The sequence below is a fragment of the Ovis aries genome, chromosome 3 (genome assembly GCF_016772045.2).
Source record: "Ovis aries strain OAR_USU_Benz2616 breed Rambouillet chromosome 3, ARS-UI_Ramb_v3.0, whole genome shotgun sequence".
In the NCBI taxonomy this organism is placed as follows: Eukaryota; Metazoa; Chordata; class Mammalia; order Artiodactyla; family Bovidae; genus Ovis; species Ovis aries.
Window position 1 is genome coordinate 124,760,042 of NC_056056.1, and position 20,930 is coordinate 124,780,971.

The 20,930-nt window shown below is 38.7% G+C and overlaps 1 protein-coding gene across 5 annotated transcripts in view; it reads right to left on the bottom strand.

Annotated features, from left to right (window-relative positions):
• Positions 1–1,349: 1,349 nt before the first annotated feature.
• The window catches only part of KITLG (KIT ligand), a 106,803-nt gene continuing 87,222 nt past the window's right edge, over positions 1,350–20,930 (bottom strand). For 2 of the 5 annotated variants that reach the window (XM_012159735.4, XM_012159714.4), the window contains 3 exons: positions 17,116–17,225; positions 16,402–16,469; positions 1,350–5,693 (listed from right to left, as the gene is read on the bottom strand). In XM_012159735.4, coding sequence (XP_012015125.2) covers positions 5,624–5,693; positions 16,402–16,469; positions 17,116–17,225 — 248 coding nt within the window. In that variant the 3' untranslated portion in view covers positions 1,350–5,623. Of the gene's footprint in view, positions 5,694–7,828; positions 15,202–16,401; positions 16,470–17,115; positions 17,226–20,930 lie in introns of those variants that run through there. The other 3 variants (XM_060411612.1, XM_060411611.1, XM_012159722.5) reach the window with 2 other exon arrangements.

The following is a 20,930-nucleotide window of genomic DNA, read 5'->3' on the forward strand; positions in this document are numbered from 1 at the left end:
GAAACATTTTACAACTACTTGCTTTGGAAAACACTGCACAGGCTGGGCATGATTCTCCTTCTTTATCAAAATCTGTCTCTTCCTTGTAAATCTTGGCCCAAACGCCAACTCCCCCATAACCATCCCTGTTCTATCCATTTCTCCTTCCTGCATGCTGCAACCATACTAGCTGGACCTCAGTTTTGCACTTAGGAAATTCCTTCACTGGCTTTATGCAGTCAAAATTGGTTTTCATATCTTCTCAACTTCCCTCATAGCTCAGTCAGTAAATAATCTGCCTGCAATGCAGGAGACTGGGGTTCTATTCCTGGGTTGGGAAGATCCCGTGGAGAAGGAAATGGCAATCCACTCCAGTATTCTTGCCTGGAGAATCCCATGGACAGAGGAGCCTGGCGGGCTACAGTCCATGGGGTTACAAGAGCCAGACATGACTTAGTGACTAAACCAACTTCAATGAAGTTAGAAACCGCTTGCGATCTAACAATGTGTTAATTCAGCTTTACCTTCTTTGATTACCTTACCTATCTTTCTCAGTTACTTAACCAATACATATTTATTGGAATAAAATGATTTCTTTTTTAAAATCTTTCTTATGGGAATAGAGTTGACTTATAACGCTGTAGTTTCTGCTGTACAGCAAAGTGAATCAGTCATACATAAACATATATCCACTCTCTTCTAGACTCCATCCCCATATAGGTCACTACCGAGTACTGAATAGAGTTCTCTGTGCTATACAGTAGGTTCTTATTAGTTATTTTTAAGCTTTTTTATTTTGTATTGGAGTACAGGCAGTTGATAATGTTGTGATAGTTTCAGCTGCAAAGCAGAGCGGCTCAGCCACACCTACACCTGTATCCATTCTTCCCCAAACTGTCCTCCCATCCAGGCTGCCACATAACATTGAGCAGAGTACCCTGTGCTATACAGCAGATCCTTTTTGGTTATCCATTTTAAATATAGCCGTGTGCACATGTTGATTCCAAACTTCTTAACTCTCCCTTCCCCACTGGCAACTGTAAGTTCCTTCTCTAAGTCTGTGGGTCTCTTTCTGTTTTGTAAGTTAGTTTGTATCATTTCTTTTTGGATTCCACATAAAAGGGATGTCATGTGATATTTCTCTTGCTCTGACTTCACTCAGTATGACAATCTCTAGATCTATCCATGTTGCTGCAAATGGCATTATTTTGTGGAATAAACTGATTTCTTATCTCCTTGTGTGCATATCACAGCAAAATCCAGATTGATGTTTCCATAGAAAAAAGTTGAGATTAGCGTAAATGCTCAATTATCATAATTATCATTATGAACATGTGTGACAAACTTAAGATAGCAAATCACAGGATAACTTTGAGTGCATAAAATTCTTTATTTAGAACAATAAAGTATATGTATATATAATGTAATTTCAAATTCAAACCTGTATAAAAAAGGGTCAGGACATATACCTATTTTAAAAAGTACACTTACAGTACATACACATACACATCACATTTTACAACTTTTTTTATTTAATTAAACTTCAGTCATAATAAAACTATAGAATAGTGTTGAAAGACATTTACATTACAATATGCAAACTCCAATCTATGACTGAACTAGCAATATATCTATACATCCATCTAAATGTCTGAATACTTTAAGTCCATTGATTTATTAAAAAAAAAACAACACAGTGGCAAGTGGACACTATAATCACACATTAATCCTTAGAATATAGGAGAATAGGATATTTTGATTGGAAACTTTTATTGAGTCACAGCTCAGAAATTAAGTAACTGAAAATACTATGGTTTTTAGTTTAAACAATGTTATTTAAAAAACAATATAATTAAGATGTAATTGTAGATGGCACTTATAAATAAATTTACAATGCTTAGGAAACATTTTTAGGATCATGAATATCCATTATAATATGGATTATTTCTAAAACAATACCTTGTTAGGAAATGAAAGTGCCATTATTTTATCTTCACAAAGGGCATTTCCAGCAACATTATAAACAGCACAAATTAAGTGGTTGGAATTTCAATCTGAATGTTTGTATTTTAATTCCAATTTCAAAATAATACTGTTTCAAAACAAGCTGGCTTTCTTTAAAATTCTTATCCCACTTTCCAATTTTAAAATTTAATTTATGCTTTACCCATCTCCAAATGGATTCTAAAGTATCTTTTGGCACTTAAAAACTTTATGAGCATCTTACATTTTCTGCCCTTAGCTTTTAAGAAAATGAGAGATTTAAATGCTTAATTTGGTGCACTTCCAAATGCTACACACATCTCATAGTATCTTTTCCTGGATAAAATATACTCTTGGTTTTCATTCTTCAGAGGTAATCCAAAAATGTTTATTTAAGCAAAGGAAAAAGCCATCTCTTGTGTAAATGGTTATCCAATTCAACCTACAGTAGACTGAATTTCACTTTAAGAATGGACCATATTTACATTACAAACAAGAACAGCCATAGCTTTTTATGTTCAAATTGCTTATTCACAGAGATCATAGTTGGATATTTTGTATGTGATAGCTTCAGCTTTATTTTATCTATCATCTTTGTCATTCACATATCAGTAGGTTTCTCTCACAGCTGTGGTATGACCTGACTTCACCACATAGATAAATAAAAAATTGAGATCCAAAGAAGGGCAGTGATTTATCAATACAGGTTAAGAGCAAAGTGGAAGCTCCTGACAATTTTTCCTAACATCCATCCCACTATGTCTTTGAAAAATATATTTTTTAGTTAAGTCAGAAAAGGTAGGCAATGGCTCAAAGCCCCATACTGGAGTTACATTTTGAAACCAGAAACTAGCTGCAGAAAAACATGAAGAACTATCTATGAATTCTGAATGGATTTTTCTATTAATTTAAAATTTCATTTGAATTAGAATATCAAAATATGCCACAAAGTTTCTCCAAAGTACTTTAATGCTTACTAAAAGCACATATTTCATTGTGAACATACTTTATCATAAATTGACATTTTCACATACTTAGTCCTTTTTAAAGAGGGTATTGGTCTATTAAAGTGTTGAAAAAATCAACGTCTCTGACTCATTTAAAAGTGGCAGTGTGGTAAGCACAACAGATTACAATACAAAATCCAGCAACATTTCGATATCACTGGGCAGGCATCATTTTTCACAGAGCCAGTTTCTCTATAGATCTGGGTTCTGCCAAAGAGGTACAAAGCTTTTAGTATAATTGAGAATCTGAAGACTTCTGAAATTATTTTAAAAGACAATTTTAAAACATTACAAAAGAAGACTATAAGATACATGGCACCAATTTATAGGGTGATTTCACTGTTTAAGATGTCAGTTGTGAGTTTTCCATGATTTATGAAGGCTATTCAGAACACATACTGGATAAAATAAAGCAAAGCTATATATATTAATCTCCAAGCAGATAGGACAGTTAATTCCCAAGCAACTACCATCCAAAGTAATGTTCAGCATTTTTCTATTGTTCGTGTGTTTTATTGAATTTTAGTGTTTTAAAAATTGGTATCCATACAACTGTCAATGAACTAATACATTTAATTAGGCAGAATACGTTTCCCCTCACCCTACCATGCCAGATTTCATAACCTGCTGAATTTGTTTACTTAACTCTATTGATTTAGGACCATGTCCTTGAGTGTTAAAAACCCAGCTACCAGTTTTGAGAACAAAAATACATTTATTGTACTCTTGAAGCTCATTAAGCAGCATTTTCACATACCTACGAAAATCGAAACCATTGCTGAAATGAACTATTAATTAGATTGAGAAGTTTCAATCTTCTCAAATCTATACGTGACTTACACATACTCATGTTAATCTATGTCTATTCAAAACAGTATCACACACTGAGACAGGTCCTTACAGCCATTAATTTGATCTCTTTTATTATACATATCATAGTTGTATCATGGGATATTTGAGGGCCTAAATAAATTCATGCAGCTTCCTAAAGCACCTGGGTTGTATCTTAGAGAAATGACTAGCATTTGAGGAACCACAGCACTTTAGAGAAGACAGGGGTCATAGAGATCATCTGAGCTCTTTGGTATAAAAAAGAGCAAAGGCCACTTACTGGAGTTGTATTCTAATTAGCATTGAATGTAAGCTAAAATCCAACTCTACTAGAAATTCTTGGACTAGCAAAGTCAAATAAAAGGTAGTAGTTTTTCATGCCTTTCTGTGTCACTATATTGAAGGTCATCAGATGGTGGTAGGATATGGCAATAATGTTGTACAAGGATGAAGTTAGAAGGAAGGCTTTGGATTTCTTTATGTTCATGACACATTGAAAGACTCTTCATAAAAATAAACCATAAGAAATCATTCTTTGACCTTAGTCAGATGTTCCTTTGATATAAAAAAAGAAAATTGGCAAGGGAAATTCACTTAATGTCTTTACAAATTCTGGTTTAAAAACACAATGTCCATCTTGGGAATTCCTGCCAAATTCACTCAATATGACAAAAATGCTATTGCATATTTTAATAGCAAACTGACATGCATAACTACATAAAGCTCTCTTTTTTTTTTTAACTCATAAACCTTAATGAATATAGAGTGCCTGATTTTAAATAAATGGATCCTTTAAACAGATAATGGTGATTATAGTATAAATAACTAAAGTTACCTGATTTCCTGCATTCTTGTAAAAGCCAAGTCATCTAATTTTCAACACCCATTATCAGCATGTGAGTGTGGTTTTCTAATCTTAGATACTAAATATCATAACTTATTTTTCCTCTCTCCCACAGCAGAAATTGAAAATGGGGCCTCCATACATTCAGTGATTCCTCCTAAGTCCCTTTACATAACTCTGTAATAGTTTTAGAATATAAACATTTTGAATATATTTTGCAAGCACAATTTATACACTCTAGAGTGGTCAAGGGCAAAGGCCAGCTTCACTAGGGGTGCCAGATGTCCTCCTCGGCAGATGGTTCTGCTGATCAGTGTCCACAGCTTCTTCATGTGACACTCTCTAGCTCTTCTCAGCAAAGGCATCATGTTGTCATTCAGTACTGGCTAGCTTGTATGGATAGAGCCAGCCAACTTTGTCCATTTGTCTCGTGGGATACATGTGAGCACCTTCTATGTCAGGAAGAGACCCAAGTTCAGACCCACATCCCTCACTGATCAGCAGCTATGAGGCAGACCTGAACCTACTCCCACACTGTGTCCACTGCTTTCTAAATGAACAGTGGATGATGCTACTGAGTTTTTGTTTTTTGAACATTTTCTAGATCCCTTTGTTACAAATGATGACCCCCACCCCCCACTATCCAGGCTGAAATCTATTTGCAGACCAAGATAACTATGAACTGCAGGTTGTCACTGTAAAATAAAGCTATGTGGTTTTTCAGCAGTTAGATGCTTCTGGAGGCATGCAAAATTGTATGTGCAATCTGGGACACGTGCTTTCTCTCCCAATATCAGTTTGCAAGTTCTAATTGAGACCACAACTCCCTGTAGGTCCTTAAAATAGAGTCCCGCTCCATACAAGTTCTTCTTTATAGATGATTAATTCAGTGCCAGTTTCACAGTAAAACACTTTGTTCCAATTTCTCAATCATCCATAGAGAGTCATGGGTAGCAAGAACAGATAAAGATGCGGTCTGTCACTCCAGACAGAATAGGAATTTGTTTAAAGCTGCTTCATTTATGAAGCAAACATGAACTGTTACCCGCCTAGAGAAGAAAGGAAAAGAGAGAAATTATATAGCATATCTGCTTTTTGCCTTCTTTTCATTCTCAGCAGCTAAATTCATGTGCCTACAGAATGAGTACTAGATTTACAATGTATGCCTAAAGTAACTTGACAAATATTTTCCTAGCTATTAGCGATCACTCTGTGATCTCTCTAGTAACATTTTACAAAATCTGAAATGATCTTTTTACGTAGTATGTCTTCCCATTAGAATGTAAGCCCTCTGAGTACATGGAGCTCTGTTGATCTTTTTCACTGCTGTATTCCAACAACTACAGTGCCTGCTACAAAATCCATACAGTTATCCCCTGCTTTTTCCAAGTTCCCTTTACACTACTTTGCTTTTACAAAAGACCTACATTAATACCTGTTTTCAACACACGATAGAAATCTCAAGAGGATTTTTGCTTCTGTGAAAAAAGGCAAAAAGTGACATAGCATTCAGGGTTTGTTTTGCAATAAGCCTATCAGTAAGTGTGCACCCCCATCAGTAAGACTGTCACTCCCACCAAGTTCTTTCCCTAGAACTACACTTAGAATCTCAGCAGAAAGCTACTGTATCTTTGAACTGTATCTATAAGCGTCTGTGCTTCACCTCAATTTATTTTGTGCATCCTGTTAGTAAGATGTGTCCTAAGATGATTGCTTCTTTGCTTTAAGCCATTTTGGTTTAAGAAAGGTTTCACAGGAATGCTCTACTCTTGGATAGTGCTGGGGTGGTCTGTTTGTGCGTGCTCAGTCATGCCCGACTCTTGGCGACCCCATGGACTGTATGAGGACCAGGCTCCTCTGTCCATGGAATTTTCCAGGCAAGAACACTGGAGTGGGTTGCCATTTCCTCCTCCAGAGGATTTTCCAGATCCAGGGATTGAACCCATGTCTCTGGCATCTCTTGTATTGGTAGGCAGATTCTTTACCACTGAGCTACAAGGGAAGCCCCACTTATATTTGATAAATACGTCTTGAACATGGAGTGGATGAATGAATGCCCTGTGGCTTTCATATTCCCAGGCACACCACAGATCATCTCTGTTTGTGATGAGAGTTATCAATCTGTGTAGCCGTGAATTTCTCTAACAAGGCTATGAAAAGGTTGTAGACAGGCAGTGAGGTATGAGGGACAGTGGTGGTGTCAGAGTGGAGAAGTGGAGTGGCATGAAATACATCAGGGATCCCACAAATGGCAGCCTCCCAGCCACTGAGAAGCACCAGTGTCTTGACTGCCTACCCAGGTTCTAGCAATCACGTCTACCAACCAAGAAAAGAACAGCAGCAAGATCGCCAATACTGTGAGCCAAAAAAGAAACAAAGAAATCCTGTCACCACATCCTGACAAAGCCTCTGGGGAAGTTCATTTGGCCTCAGAGCAGCTTATTGTACTTGTTGAATCATGAAAGCCAGACTCTGTTCTAGTTTTTCAGTGCTGGGGTTAAACTGCTGAGCTGCGGACTCAGCTTTCAGATTTTTCAACTTTTTATTATTATTTTAATTAATTGCTTTATTTCTGGTTGTGCCGGGTCTTACAGTGCTTTCTCTGGTTGTGGTGAGTGGGGGCTAGTCTTCATGGCAGGGGGAGGGCTTCTCATTGCGGTGATTTCTTTTGTTGAGCAGCACAGGCTCTAGGCACATGGGCTCAGGAGTTGTGGCACTCGGGCTTAGTTGCTCCATAGCGTATGGAATCTTCCTGGACCAGATATTGAAACTGTACTGGCAGGTGGATTCTTATCTGCTGTGCCACCAGGGAAGTCCCAGATTTTTCAACTTTCAACTGAAGTGTTTGTACTTCCTTATCTTTTTTTTTTTTTATTATAGGCAGCATTTATATTTTATCTTTAGTCACAACCCCTAAATAAATGTGTATTTTGCATTTAGTGTCTTCCCTGTGAGAAGTTACAGTGTTAGTCATTCTGTTGTGTCTGACTATGGATGACTCCCATGGAGTGTAGCCCACCAGGCTCCTCTGTTCATGGGATTCTCCAGGCAAGAATACTGGAGTGGGTTGCCATTCCCTTCTCCAGGGGATCTTCCTGACCCAGGGATGGAACCTGAGTCTCCTGCCTTGTAGGTGGATTATTTATCATCTGAGCCACCAGAGAAGCCCCCTACTCTTTACCTATTTTTGTCCTTATTTATCAATCCAAAGAATCAGAGGTCACTTGTTTTAAAATGTTTGAGATCAATACACAGGCTATATTAAAAACTGTATTAGTGTATGAGTGGTAAGAAGTACAGTGTTTTTTCCAGTAATATACTAGATGTATATAATCTCTAAATGTAATATATTTTGTATATTCCCTAAATGTAATTTACTAAAAATATAAATATATAAAATGTAATAATATACTAAAAACTGTATTATGTGACAATCTACCAAACTCTGAAAAATAGGGAAATTATATTTAGGAAAGCAGAATTAAATCCTGAAGGAAAAATTAATAGACATTAAGAGAAAATTTCAGAAATACAAATTACCAAGTTTAAAAAATAAAGCTTGGTTAGAAAAGCAGAAGGAACTAACAAAAGGCAAAAAAATACATTTTTTTTTGAAAGCTATGAAGAATTTGAAATTCTAAACTTAAGCAGAGAGAAACAAGAGAGAAACAAGTCAGAAAGTCTTCTGACTTTGCCTTTGGATCATTTAGCAAAAAAAAAAAAAAAAATTTAAAAGCCAACAGCTGGTTTCCTATAGAACAAAACTACTATTTTAATAATGATACCCTGGATTCTTACAACAACCTCATGAAATAAACAGGGTGAACGTTATTATCCTTTCAGTTATATTTGAAAAACCTGGGGTCAAAAACAACTGACTTACCCAGTAACCTACAGTTTATTAGGGTGCAGCTCAAGGTTTGAACCTAAGGCTAATTCCTTCTAATCCTCTGCATCACAATGCATCAGCAGAGAGCAAGCTCCCAAACCAAACCTTCAAAGCTCTAGAAATTCTTAGGAAATACGTGGTAAAGAGACACAGATCTGGCCCTTTGGTAACCAACCAATCCTGAGTCCTATACATTAAATGTCTCCACATAACTTGCCCTCATCCCTATTCCAATTCTAGGATCTCCCTTCTTCTGTCTTAGCTCAGATCCACTGGAAACTTCCAAGTTGTGTTTCTTTTATAAATCTCTCCACCAGCCTAATTATAAATTACTTTCTCCACTTACTATGCTGGGATAAGTCTACTATCTGAGTGTCTACAGACTTATGCTGTTTCACCCCAATCAAACTGGGCTTTTGCCATGATTATGCAGTCCTTCCCCTAAGGTCTCAATTAAAATTCTTTGTAGATGACTTCCCAATCCCAAATCTACTATTTCCATCCCTGACTGTTCACTGAAGTTCCAGTGCAACATATTTGGTCACTGGTTAATAATTACTAACATCTCCTCCTCCCATTTTTTTCTAATGGCGCTGACATCTGGTTGATCTTATAGGCTCTAAATCATCAGAAATCCACGTGCCAATGCAGGAGATGTGGGTTTGATTACTGGGTCAGGAAGATCCTCTGAAGAAGGAAATGGCACTCTACTCCAGTATTCTTGCCTGGAAAATTTCATGGGCAGAGGGGCCTGGCAGACTACAGTCCACAGGGCCGCAAAGAATCAGACTCTACTGAGCACATGCATCCCTGAGTGCTGTACTATCAAGCCTTACATCCCATCAGGAACTAGGACTTCGTTCTTTTACTGCTGTGTCTCCAAAATGGCCTACTCTTTCCTATTTCCATGGCTGTGAGCCTAGCTCAGGTTGTCATCCTCTCATATCTGTTTTGAAAATGCACTCCTCAGTGGACTTCCTGACTCTAGTTCACCACTCCCATCCATCCGGCCACATCAACATCTGATTACTTTCCTAAACCTCTGGTTTGATTGTATTACTCACATTTTTTCTAAACCCTCCAACAACTCCTTACGTGACTCAATAGTGTGTAAGCCCTGTATATTGGAATTCAGACCCTCTTTCACACTGATGTCCATCCTTTCTTGGCATTTAAACCCTCTATGTGTGACCTCCAGCTGTATAAACTCTTGGTCTTCTGATTTAGCTTATGCCATTTGCAGCACCTTCCCTACTGCCAGTAAAATTTTACCAATCATTCAAGACCTAGCTCAATAAAATGCCACCTCCATCACCTACACAATGAAGCTTTTCTCCTAGTGCTTTCTCTCCCCTGTTAAATAAGACAATCGTATCAGTTCAGTTCAGTCGCTTAGTCATGTCTGACTCTTTGCAACCTGATGGGCTGCACCACACCAGGCTTCCCTGTCCAACTCCAGGAGCTTGCTCATGTCCATCGAGGCAGTGATGCCATCCAACCATCTCATTCTCTGTCGTCCCCTTCTCCTCCTGCCTTCCATCTTTCCCAGCATCAGGGTCTTTTCCAATGAGTCAGTTCTAATACAACTGTATGTGGGTGGAGCGATTCTAAGGGATGCTGTCCATACCACTCATTATCTATAGTTATGTTGAGGGTACATCCTTGACAACCATATGCAATGGTTTGGCCTTTGATTCTTTACTGCATTTCTCTGTCAGCTCCTTCTATTGATTTTTAACCAACACCTCCTTTGGTGTTTTAAAAAATAGAGTATTTATACATATGTCTTATCTCCTTCTGTAGGCCATAAGCAATCTGAGGACTGAACTAGGTTATAGTAAGTTTTGCTATACTAGAGCTTGTTGGTATCATATTTGTGGTTAGAATGAAGAGGAATATGTTCTATGATCTACTCTATTTTTCTCTCCTGAACTGTGGTACAGGCAACCTAATAAATGAAAAATTCTGGGATGTCACATACGAATACTTGTCATCAGCTAGTTGACTAAATACATTTTTAACTTTTCAGAGATAATTTCACATTTGATGTCAAATAATCACAGCTTTAGTATATTTTCTCCTAGAGGCAATTTCTTTTTGTTTCTGGTTCATTATCTACTTCCCTTCCCTGTATTTAAAATATCAAACCCTCCTCCTCATTTTCCAGTTATAGGTTGGAAATCTAACTATTCCATATGTTTTCAATTCTAGCGTTCCAATATTTGTCCTGGTTTAATTTGTTTTAGTTCAGGGAGAAATTTTTGCCTCAAACCTAAGTCATTCCTTATATTTTCCCTTCTTTTGTTAACCAAGAAAATGTGTATAATACAAACTATATCCAATTTTTAAAATATATAATTACAACTTCACATTTCATTTCTATTTTGATACTTTTTACTATGGTTATTCTTATTTCTTGGAAGACTTCCTCTCCTACCATGCCACAGCCTATTCTCCCTCCACCACATCCCTTTCCCCAAATTATATTCAAATTTCTTTGCAGGTTTTAACCTCTATTGCTACAGAGAACAAAGTTTTCTCAATAAATGGTCACAAATGGTACATTCACATTTTGACTTTGGGGTTTGCAGATTCATGATAATGAGCTGCTATCTTTCCCTCAACATTTGAATTATTTACTTCTACCTACACACATCTATTTTTACTACATAAAATTTATTCTCACATTATTGCAATTCTTTGATGTAGTCATTCATCTCCCTTTATTCAACAGATACAGTTATCATCACTTATATGTGCAAAGTATAAACTATATAGTTCAGTGGGATTCCATAAAGAAATTCAGAAATGAGTCCTGTCCTCTCAGAGCTTATGGTTTATAAGAGGACACAAAAAGTGTATGTAAGTAAAAGTGATGCTTTCCTAATTTATTAGTATGGTATGAAATGTAATATGAAATATAATTGTGTGTGCATGCTCAGTCAGGTCCCACTTTTTGCAACCCCAAGGACTGTAGCCTGCCAGGCTTCTTAGTCCATGAAATTTGCCAGGCAAGAATACTGGAGTACGCTGTCATTTCCTCCTCCAGAGGATCTTCCTGACCCAGGGATTGAACCCGCAACTCCTGTGTCTACTACATTGGCAGGTGGATTTCTTTACCACCGAGCCACCTGGGAAATCATAGAGATTACTTTCATTTGGAAAGTCAGCTTTTCAGAGGGGATGGTTTCTGACCTGAGCCTTGAGAGAGCTTTGCCAAGATGATGATGAGTAAGGTCATCTATTTCGCACCAACTCCTCAATTATTATGCGATGAGTTTATTTCTAAACAATCTGGGGCTTCTTTAACCTGCTTCATTTTCATTTATTTAATTATATGAGTAATATTTCAGATTCTAAGAAAATAAGTTAGCCGTTCTCTATATGACCTTTCTTCTTGCTGTATACACTTTGCTGTCCTGACCAAAATCAGCAACTTAAACATACACATAAGAGAGAAAATAAACCTTACTGCACTTTTTAAAAGATTGTTCATCTTACTTTACTGCAGTAAGAACACAACACAAGATCCACCCTCTGAACACCTTTTTAAATACACAATATAGCTTTTTTAAAAACTCTAAACATTATGTTGTACAGCAGATCTCTAAAATATACTCGTCTTGTAAAACAAAAAACCTTTTTGAAAAGGTCAATCAAAACCACAATGAGGTACCACTTCACACCAGTCAGAATGTCTGCAATCCAAAAGTCCGCAAGCAATAAATGCTGGAAAGGGTATGGAGAAAAGAGAACCCTCCTACACTGTTGGTGGGAATGCAAACTAGTACAGCCACTATGGAGAACAGTGTGGAGATTCCTTAAAAATTGCAAATAGAAATGCCTTATGACCCAGCAATCCCATTTCTGGGCATACACATCGAGGAAACCAGAATTGAAAGAGATACATGTACCCCAGTGTTCATCGCAGCACTGTTTATAATAGCCAGGACATGGAAACAACCTAGATGTCCATCAACAGATGAATGGATAAGAAAGCTGTGGTACATATACACACTGGAGTATTACTCAGCCGTTAAAAAGAATACATTTGAATCAGTTCTAATGAGGTGGATGAAACTGGAGCCGATTATACAGAGTGAAGTAAGCCAGAAAGAAAAACACCAATACAGTATACTAACACATATATATGGAATTTAGAAAGATGGCAATGATGACCCTGTATGCAAGACAGCAAAAGAGAAACAGATGTGTAGAGCGGACTTTTGGACTCAGAGGGAGAGGGAGAGGGTGGGATGATTTGGGAGAATGGCATTGAAACATGTATACTATCATGTAAGAAATGAATTGCCAGTCTATGTCTGATGCAGGATACAGCATGCTTGGGGCTGGTGCATGGGGATGACCCAGAGAGATGTTATGGGGAGGGGGATTCATGTTTGGGAACGCATGTACACCCGTGGTGGATTCATGTCAGTGTATGGCAAAACCAATACAGTATTGTAAAGTAAAATAAAGTAAAAAAAAAAAAAAAAATCATCACCAAAACATTAAAAAAAAAAAAAAAGTTCATTTCATAAGAACTATATTCCTTACCACTTAGTAAACTTTTCATTTAGGGTTTGTTTATCGCCTCAAGTCACTCATTCAATAGACATTGACTGAACACCTACAATGCTTAGGCAACAAGTGAGGTGCTCGTGAGGAGATACAGCAAGAACCAGACAGCCTTGGTTCCTGTCCTTGTATGCCCCCTGACTGGTAGACATGTGTTAGTTGCTTGACTACAGCATTTAAAATGCCATCTTTTTTTTTTTTTTTCCCCTCTTAGGTCAGTTCCCTGGGCTTTTCCATCAAAATCCATTCTCCAAATGTCACAGGATAAGTACCACAGTTAAACACCACATGACCTGCGTGCCAAAACAGGACCCCAGTGAGGCCATCCAAAAGCAAACCACAGAGGACAGGCCATCCAAAAGCAAACCACAGAGGACAGGCCATCCAAAAGCAAACCACAGAGGACACTACTTGAACCTTGAAGGTTCAATTAACCACTTAACGTGTGCTTGGAGGATGTCTGGCTTAAGGGAACTGAAACGGCAGATAGGGAAGAAGCAGTAGGTTTGTACTGGGATTCAAGGGCAGAAAAGTTAAGTTTTTAGAAATAACACTGATTTCAGCTTAGGGAATACTGTGCCTGAAAATAAAGAAAATCAAGTGTTCCTTTACAGTATTTGATAGGAAACATGAGTCTAGAGAGGGCTAGGATGGGAGGAGAAAAAAGAGAGGGTGCTATTCATGCCCCAGACATGGTGATCAAGGGCATGATTCAAGGTAAAAATGAAGTCTGCGTAATGGCAGGGTTAAAGTGTGAGAGGCATATGTGACATAATTACTATTATTATATGAAGTTATTTTGGGTTGCTAAAAAGTGGCGTTTTGATCAAAAGCGAGTTCCTGGAGGAGACAAGAGACTCTGTGACCCAGTTTCCCTGCAGAAGACTCACTGTAGAGAGAAATCTCTGAATCTGGGACAGAAGGGCGAGCTGGAAGGACAATGACATGAAAGAAAAGGGCGAAGCTCTCCAGAGACCGTGTCTGTAAAAATCTGGGCAGATAAATGATCCTCCAACCACGAGGGGGTGCCGGGGAAGAAAGGAAGGTTTAGAAAAATGAAAGAACACTCATACCCCACTGGAATACATCAGAGTTCATGGGCAGAACAGAATTAATAGCCAGTTGGCGGCAGTAAAATGGGAAAGAGCATGCATGATGCTGGGTCAGGTTAGTGCCGTTCAGGGTGCTGCCTGCACCATATCTGCAACTTCTTTTTTGGAAGCTAAGACAGGAGAAGGGAGAGGAGATGTAAAAAACAGCGCCCTCTGGTCGTGTTCTCCTGGTCTCCCTTCTCCCCGAGGCCTCCACAGACCCACACAACCACCAACCTCAGGCATCTATCCCTGGCTTGTATTCAGTGCATCTGGGGTTCTGGACTGTGATGAGGCACAATGAGGACCAGTCATGTGGCAGGTGGCACCTTACCTTGACACTTTCCCTCTCCTAACTATAAGGGATTTTGACCTTTACTCCTTTTCCTTAAAATAGCAGGGAAATGTTTTTGGTTTTCACTTGATTGAGCATTTAACAAATGAGATACTTTTCCTATCATGTTATAGTAATCACACCTAATTGAAATTGGTTTTATTTATTCTTCTTCTATTTTATTTTAATCCTACTTTGCTCTATCTCTCGTTTATTTTTGGCCTCAAAAATAAGAAGCACTCAGGAATTCCCTGGCAGTCCAGTGGTTAGGACTCTGCACCTTCACTGCTGAGGATGTGGGTTCAACCTCTGGTTAGCGACCTAATATCCCACAAGCCGTATGGTGTAGCAAAAAAAAAAAAAAGAACGGAATCACTCAACTGTTAATGTTCTGTATAATTCATCTACAAGATGAATCCACTAATCTGGAATAACACTGCTTGCCTTTCAAAATTTGAGAATGCACAACTCAATGTAACAGTTTCAGCTGACATACTGATATCAGCTTGATAGAAGACAATAAATTCTGGCATCTAGGATGCTGTGTGGTTCCTGTTATATCTTTTAGCTTGAATTCTGAAAACTTACCAATGTACGAAAGTAACAGTGTTGATAGAAGCCACAGTTACACTTCTTGAAACTCTCTCTCTTTCTCTTGCAACATACTGAAAACCAAGAAACATGCTTATTTGCTTTAAGACAGATTCTGAAGTATACCATTATCTGGGCATTGTAAAGGGCAGCTTTTATTTTTCTATAAATACAGGAGCAAAAAGCTTGCAAAATTGGGTGGGAAGTTTAATTTTGTAACATTACTACAGGGAGGACTTCAACACAGTCTCCTCAAATAGTAAAAAAATTCTCTAAGCATATGATACATATACAGAAAATGCTTGTATGTGCTTAATATGTGAATGTGTACACATACAACATGATATAAGAGAAAATAACATGCCAAATGGAAAAACCTGAATGTAAAGTCAAAGTATTGGTCCTGAGCAGTATGTGGTAAAATAGTGATCAGAAGTCAAGTATCATAAGCGGAGTGAGTGAAGTCGCTCAGTCGTGTCCGACTCTTTGTGACCCCATGGACTGTAGCCCACCAGGCTCCTCCATCCATGGGATTTTCTAGGCAAGAGTACTGGAGTGCGTTGCCATTTCCTTCTCCAGGGGATCTTTCCGACCCGGGGATCGAACCTGGGTCTCCCACATTGCAGGCAGACACTTTACCATCTGAGCTACCAGGGAATCCCATCATAAGTGGAAGGTATCTTAAATTTTGTATCTGACTTTAAAAAATACTGAGTAAGTTGAGATAAGTTAAAGGCTCCAAAAGCCAGCGTGAGGTCTAATAGATGAAGTGTGAGAGAGAAAAGCACTGAAAATATCTTGACTAGGAAGTGATGTCAAGAATGGGGTTTACAGAAGGAGACAAAGGTGGAAGTTAGAAGGGCCAAGGAAGGTTCTGTGGCAGCAACTCAGACAAGATGAAAATAATGATTGCCACTAAAGAAGGAGCTGGGCATGTCTCAGTTACAGTATGTAAAAGAGGAGGGTAAACGTGCCTCCCGAGCTCCATGACCAGGAACACGATGAGCAAGATTCTGCTGCTTATAGAAAAAGAGAGAGCATACCCTAAGAAGGGTCAGGAAGCCAATTCTGTGAAGGTATTTCACAGGTAAGTGGAGATGTGGGACTGAAGAGACAATGGGAGATCAGAAATGGAGCTAAAAGTTGGAAGACATTGGTTAGGAGCTGCCATCATGAGGGTGAAACACTTCTTAAAAGATGTTTTGAGCACAGGCATGGCATGCAAAGTGGCGAGGTCAACCTTATCGATGAACATATTTAGTCACATGAAATACCTTATTTCATTATCCTCTTCATTAATCTGTCTGTTTTCAACTGTTCTTGTAAGATTTGGTTGTTTCTTCTGGGAAAAGAACAATGATATGTATTGTAAAATTATCATGTCCTATTTAAGAGGTAAATAGTCTCCACTTTTATGTTTTCATCCACAGGCAGCCTATGAAAATACTTTTGCAGTAAGAAATTATGAAAAATGCATGGTATTATCACTCAAAAGTTTTAGGATGTTGGAGATGAAAGAGTAGTAAAGAAACTGAAAGACTTAAATAGTAATCAAATTAAAAAGACATTTCAAAAAGCTGACTTGCAATCATTTAGCACATTTAAAAATTTCAGACAGGTTTCAATGAGAAGAGAACGTAAGAGTAGAAATCCAAAATAGCACATCATACAAATGGCATTTCTAGCTAATTTTAAGCACATCATATATTTACTCCCTTTTATATTTAGTTCAGACTAATAAACCAGTTTTCATTTTCTTAAGTATGCATTCTCAGTTAGAGGAGTGGTCTTCAAAACTAAGGAGGGACGGGGGAACCTTTCTAAGGTTTATATTCTGTGGAGGCTGTAAGTTAAGACATAGCCTGTCTTATTGTTTTCTTGGTAGGATCCTTTCTTAGAAAAGGGCAGTTTGTTAATCATTTATGTAATGTAGTATGAGCAAATAAACATGTAAAGTTTTTGACTAAAGGGGGAATAACAGCACTTACCTTCCAGTATAACGCCCCAAAAGCAAACCCGATCACAAGAGAAAAGAATGCTGGCAATGCTACGGCTGCCCATTGTAGGCTGGAATCTTCAATGGAATTTGAGGCCTTCCCTGTAATTTAAACAGTACAGTGGTGAACACCACATACCCATACCCATGCCAGAGGTTTTGCTCTTAATGCTGTGGTTGTTCCCAACTGTTTCCGAAATATACTCTGGACCTATCATCTGTTTAAAGTATTTAACATACTGATTTTTCCACTTTCAATACAAGTTCATGTCGTTTCTGAAAGATATAAGGTGAAAAAGAAACCCCACAGATAGAACGCTGTCTGACTTGGTTAATGTGGACCCATATGGAATGCAGATAACATCTGCCTGAAAATGATTTGTCTAATCAAGCAAATCCATCTTCTATGCCTTTATCTTCTAATATCTTTTCACTTTTTTACACATCACCTCTTGCCAAGAAAGGTTAAAGATGACATTCTGCATCCCAGTCAAGGTCTCGATGCATCAAGCTATGTCTGGCCTGCCTCAAATTTTAAGTTAATACCTGCACATTATGCTTAGGGTATTTTCAGGGACCTCAAGCTTAGAATTGGGGTGTCTCTTCATTGCATCGTCAGTTGGCATTTGCTGGATACCGAGCAGTGCTTTGCATTGTGATATGGACTAAAGGGTTCAGTTTTTCAGGCTTTCTATGTTAGAAAGCCAGAGGTGACTCAACAGGGGAGAATGGCTGGAAACACCAGTGTCTCCCCATATAACTAAGTGAGAGAGAGAGCCTGCACAGGAAATCAACCTGGGACACCTCCCTGCATCCTGCTTTGATCTTCACTGAGAAGCAGAATGATTCAGGAATTAAACAACAAAACTCCTCTAAGGGACTCTTGCTCCCACCACAAAACTTAACATTTTGACAGATTCTTCCTCTCTGTCTCCTTACAAGAAACAACTTCCTTGTTTGAGAACATGGACATGTGTGTGTCAACTCGTAAGAGTTAAGCTTTCAGTTTTCTTTGGAAGATGTAATACATTTATAAATTATATACTTTCAGCCATCATATGATCAAAATGTAAGCCAGTTAAGTAAAAGTGACTGATTTGGGCTATGACATTTTGCAATGATACTTGGGTTACTGTGTCAGCCTATAGTCACCTATTTAATATTAAATACTTAAAGTACATGATCTAAAAGAATCAAACCACTGTATGTGTATCAGCATTTAAGAGGGAAAAGTTAACTCACAGACTTAACCCGAGAGGCAAGAAACAAATCTTGTCTACTGTAGTGAGAATAGGAATTGCCCATTTCCCTACCATTTGTAAACTTGAACAGGAAACTCATTAATTCTATGATTCTTAGGTTTCCAAAGAGGTTCTCATAATAGAAAGTTTGGGTGTGTGTTTGGGCAGCATAGAGGAAACATAGTGAGTCACAGTGCCCCTTATACTGAAAGGAGATTGAGTGAAGAAGTGGACTCTTCCATTCATGTAACTCTGAATCACTTCCTAAGACCAGACTGACAGATATTTTGGCCAACCCCATGGGAAATATGTCTTAGGCATCTTAAAGCTCAACATGAATTCTATCACCAAAATAAGCCTGAGTTATAAAATGGGATTTGGCATAATTGAAGTAACACTATTATTACAATAATACAACCATTTTAAGGGTTATATAAGATTACATGTGCTTGTCTGGGATTTTGCTACTATGTATAAAAGTGATTTCTATGAGGAAATGTGTTTGGAGTTACAGGCAGTTCTGACCATTTTAGAAATGTTTATATCACTATCGGTAAATAATAATTTGGGTATTTGCGTTTGTATTCCAGTGACATGTTCGAATTCCCATTGATGGCAACCTACTATGGCCCACACTGTCTATTTTGATTGCTGGCATGTGATCATGATTTGGCCAAGTGACACATCCAGACATAGAGAACAAAGGAAGCTATGAATATTTTGTCCCCAGACTCCAGTGGAAAACTAGTGGGGATGGTGCTACGGAGAACTCCGTTACCTATGCTTGAGCAGCCAGATGCCCCAGAGTCAAGGCAGCTAGACATCTGCTCTTCCTGTTCTATCCAAAGGCCAAATCTTGAATTGTTATTACTCAGACCAGAGGAAAGACCACACCCACCAGCCGTAAGCCGAAGGAACTTAATACAGAGTGAGGTGCTCTGGGATTCCCCACTCTAAATCTTCCTCAGCTAGGAGGACAGCCCCCAGGGGAGGTGCTGCAAACAAAGCCAAGCTGGAGGAGAGACTAAAGGGAGTACACCTCTCTCCCAGAACACTGTGACTCGTTAACCAAAGTCCTACCCCTAGGACTCTGGCCTTGAATAAAGTTCTGGAATTTGACTCACACCTAGCACCCATCCTCCTGTATGAGACAGAAAAGGAGATAGGAGGTGGTCAGATCCACAGGAGCTGACTTCACCTACACGTGTCACTTCCTCATTTCTTCTCTCAATGTAAATGGCTTCACAGCTAGGCCTTGGGTTCTCTTCAGTGATCCTGCCATCCCTCTTCCAGGAGAGAAAATCTACTTTATTAGAAAAGGCTTTGCTTACACCTCCAAGGCATGAGTCCCAATACTTGCTACAGCTGCTATCCATCAGGGGTCAATGAGAACTGAATTATGTGCCTCAAGAGCCAAATGAAGGGTGTGCACGTGTGCTAAGTAACTTCAATTGTGTCTGACCCTTGCGACCCCATGGACTGTAGCCCACCAGGCTCCTCTGTCCATGGAATTCTCCAGGCAAGAATACTAGAGTGGATTGCCATTTCCTACTCCAGGGGGACTTTCCCAACCCAGGGATCGAAACTGTCTGTCTCCTGCATTGGAAGGGGCATTCTTTTCCACTAGTGCCACCTGGGAAGCATAAATGAAGGCTATTGGGTCCAAAGTGTTGCTTTTATATAAAAATGCCTCTAAGTTTATGGGGGTGGGGAAGCTCATCTGGACAGGATTTGAGTAATCCTGAATTCCTGAGTTCTTATTAGCTGTTCTCATTATTATGAAAACTGTCCGGTGTTCAAAATCGGTGGGAACTGACTTGTGTGGTTTGACTAATAATGCCAGACATCTGTACAAACACAGACCACAAAAACCTGTGCTACAGTTCTGCTGAATTTCTTTGTAGAGTGAGTCTGCTTATGGGCACCATGCCCAGGAATAAGTCTCTCTTCTCGGTCCTTAGAAAACATGCAACTCAGTACTCTCCCTTGATTCAGAGCTCACCACAGGCTCACCACTTACTGACCCAGCCTAGCTCCTCTAATTGTTCTAATAATTCTTCATGAACATGTACTATACATCAGGCATGGTGCTAAGTACACATGCGCTAACTCATTTAAAACTCATAGAAAACTTGGAAAGATTATCAACCTCCATTTGATTGAGGAGTCCAGAGCAATTAAAACACTTGCCCAAGATCACACAGCTAGCCAAGCAAGGGCTAGAGCTGGGCAGTGGTCTTTCTAGAAGATGTGTAAGGTAATGTCAAAGTAAGGATCTTCTCTCTATCATTTAAATATACTGTCTGTAAGGATCGCAAACTTAAACATTTTTAAAACACACTTTAGCTTGGTACAAAGAATATTACCATTACTTTGAAAGCACAACTCCCTTTGGATAACTTTTACACTGTTACCTTACCCATGATTCTCCCTTATAAGCTACAGAGAGGGCACTTACATCTCTGGGCTGCTCCATCATATGCCATGGTCCTCAACATTTGGGGTCTTATCCCTGAAAACAGCATGGTTTCTTCAAATTTCCCTGACCGTACTCCCCAAAACGCCT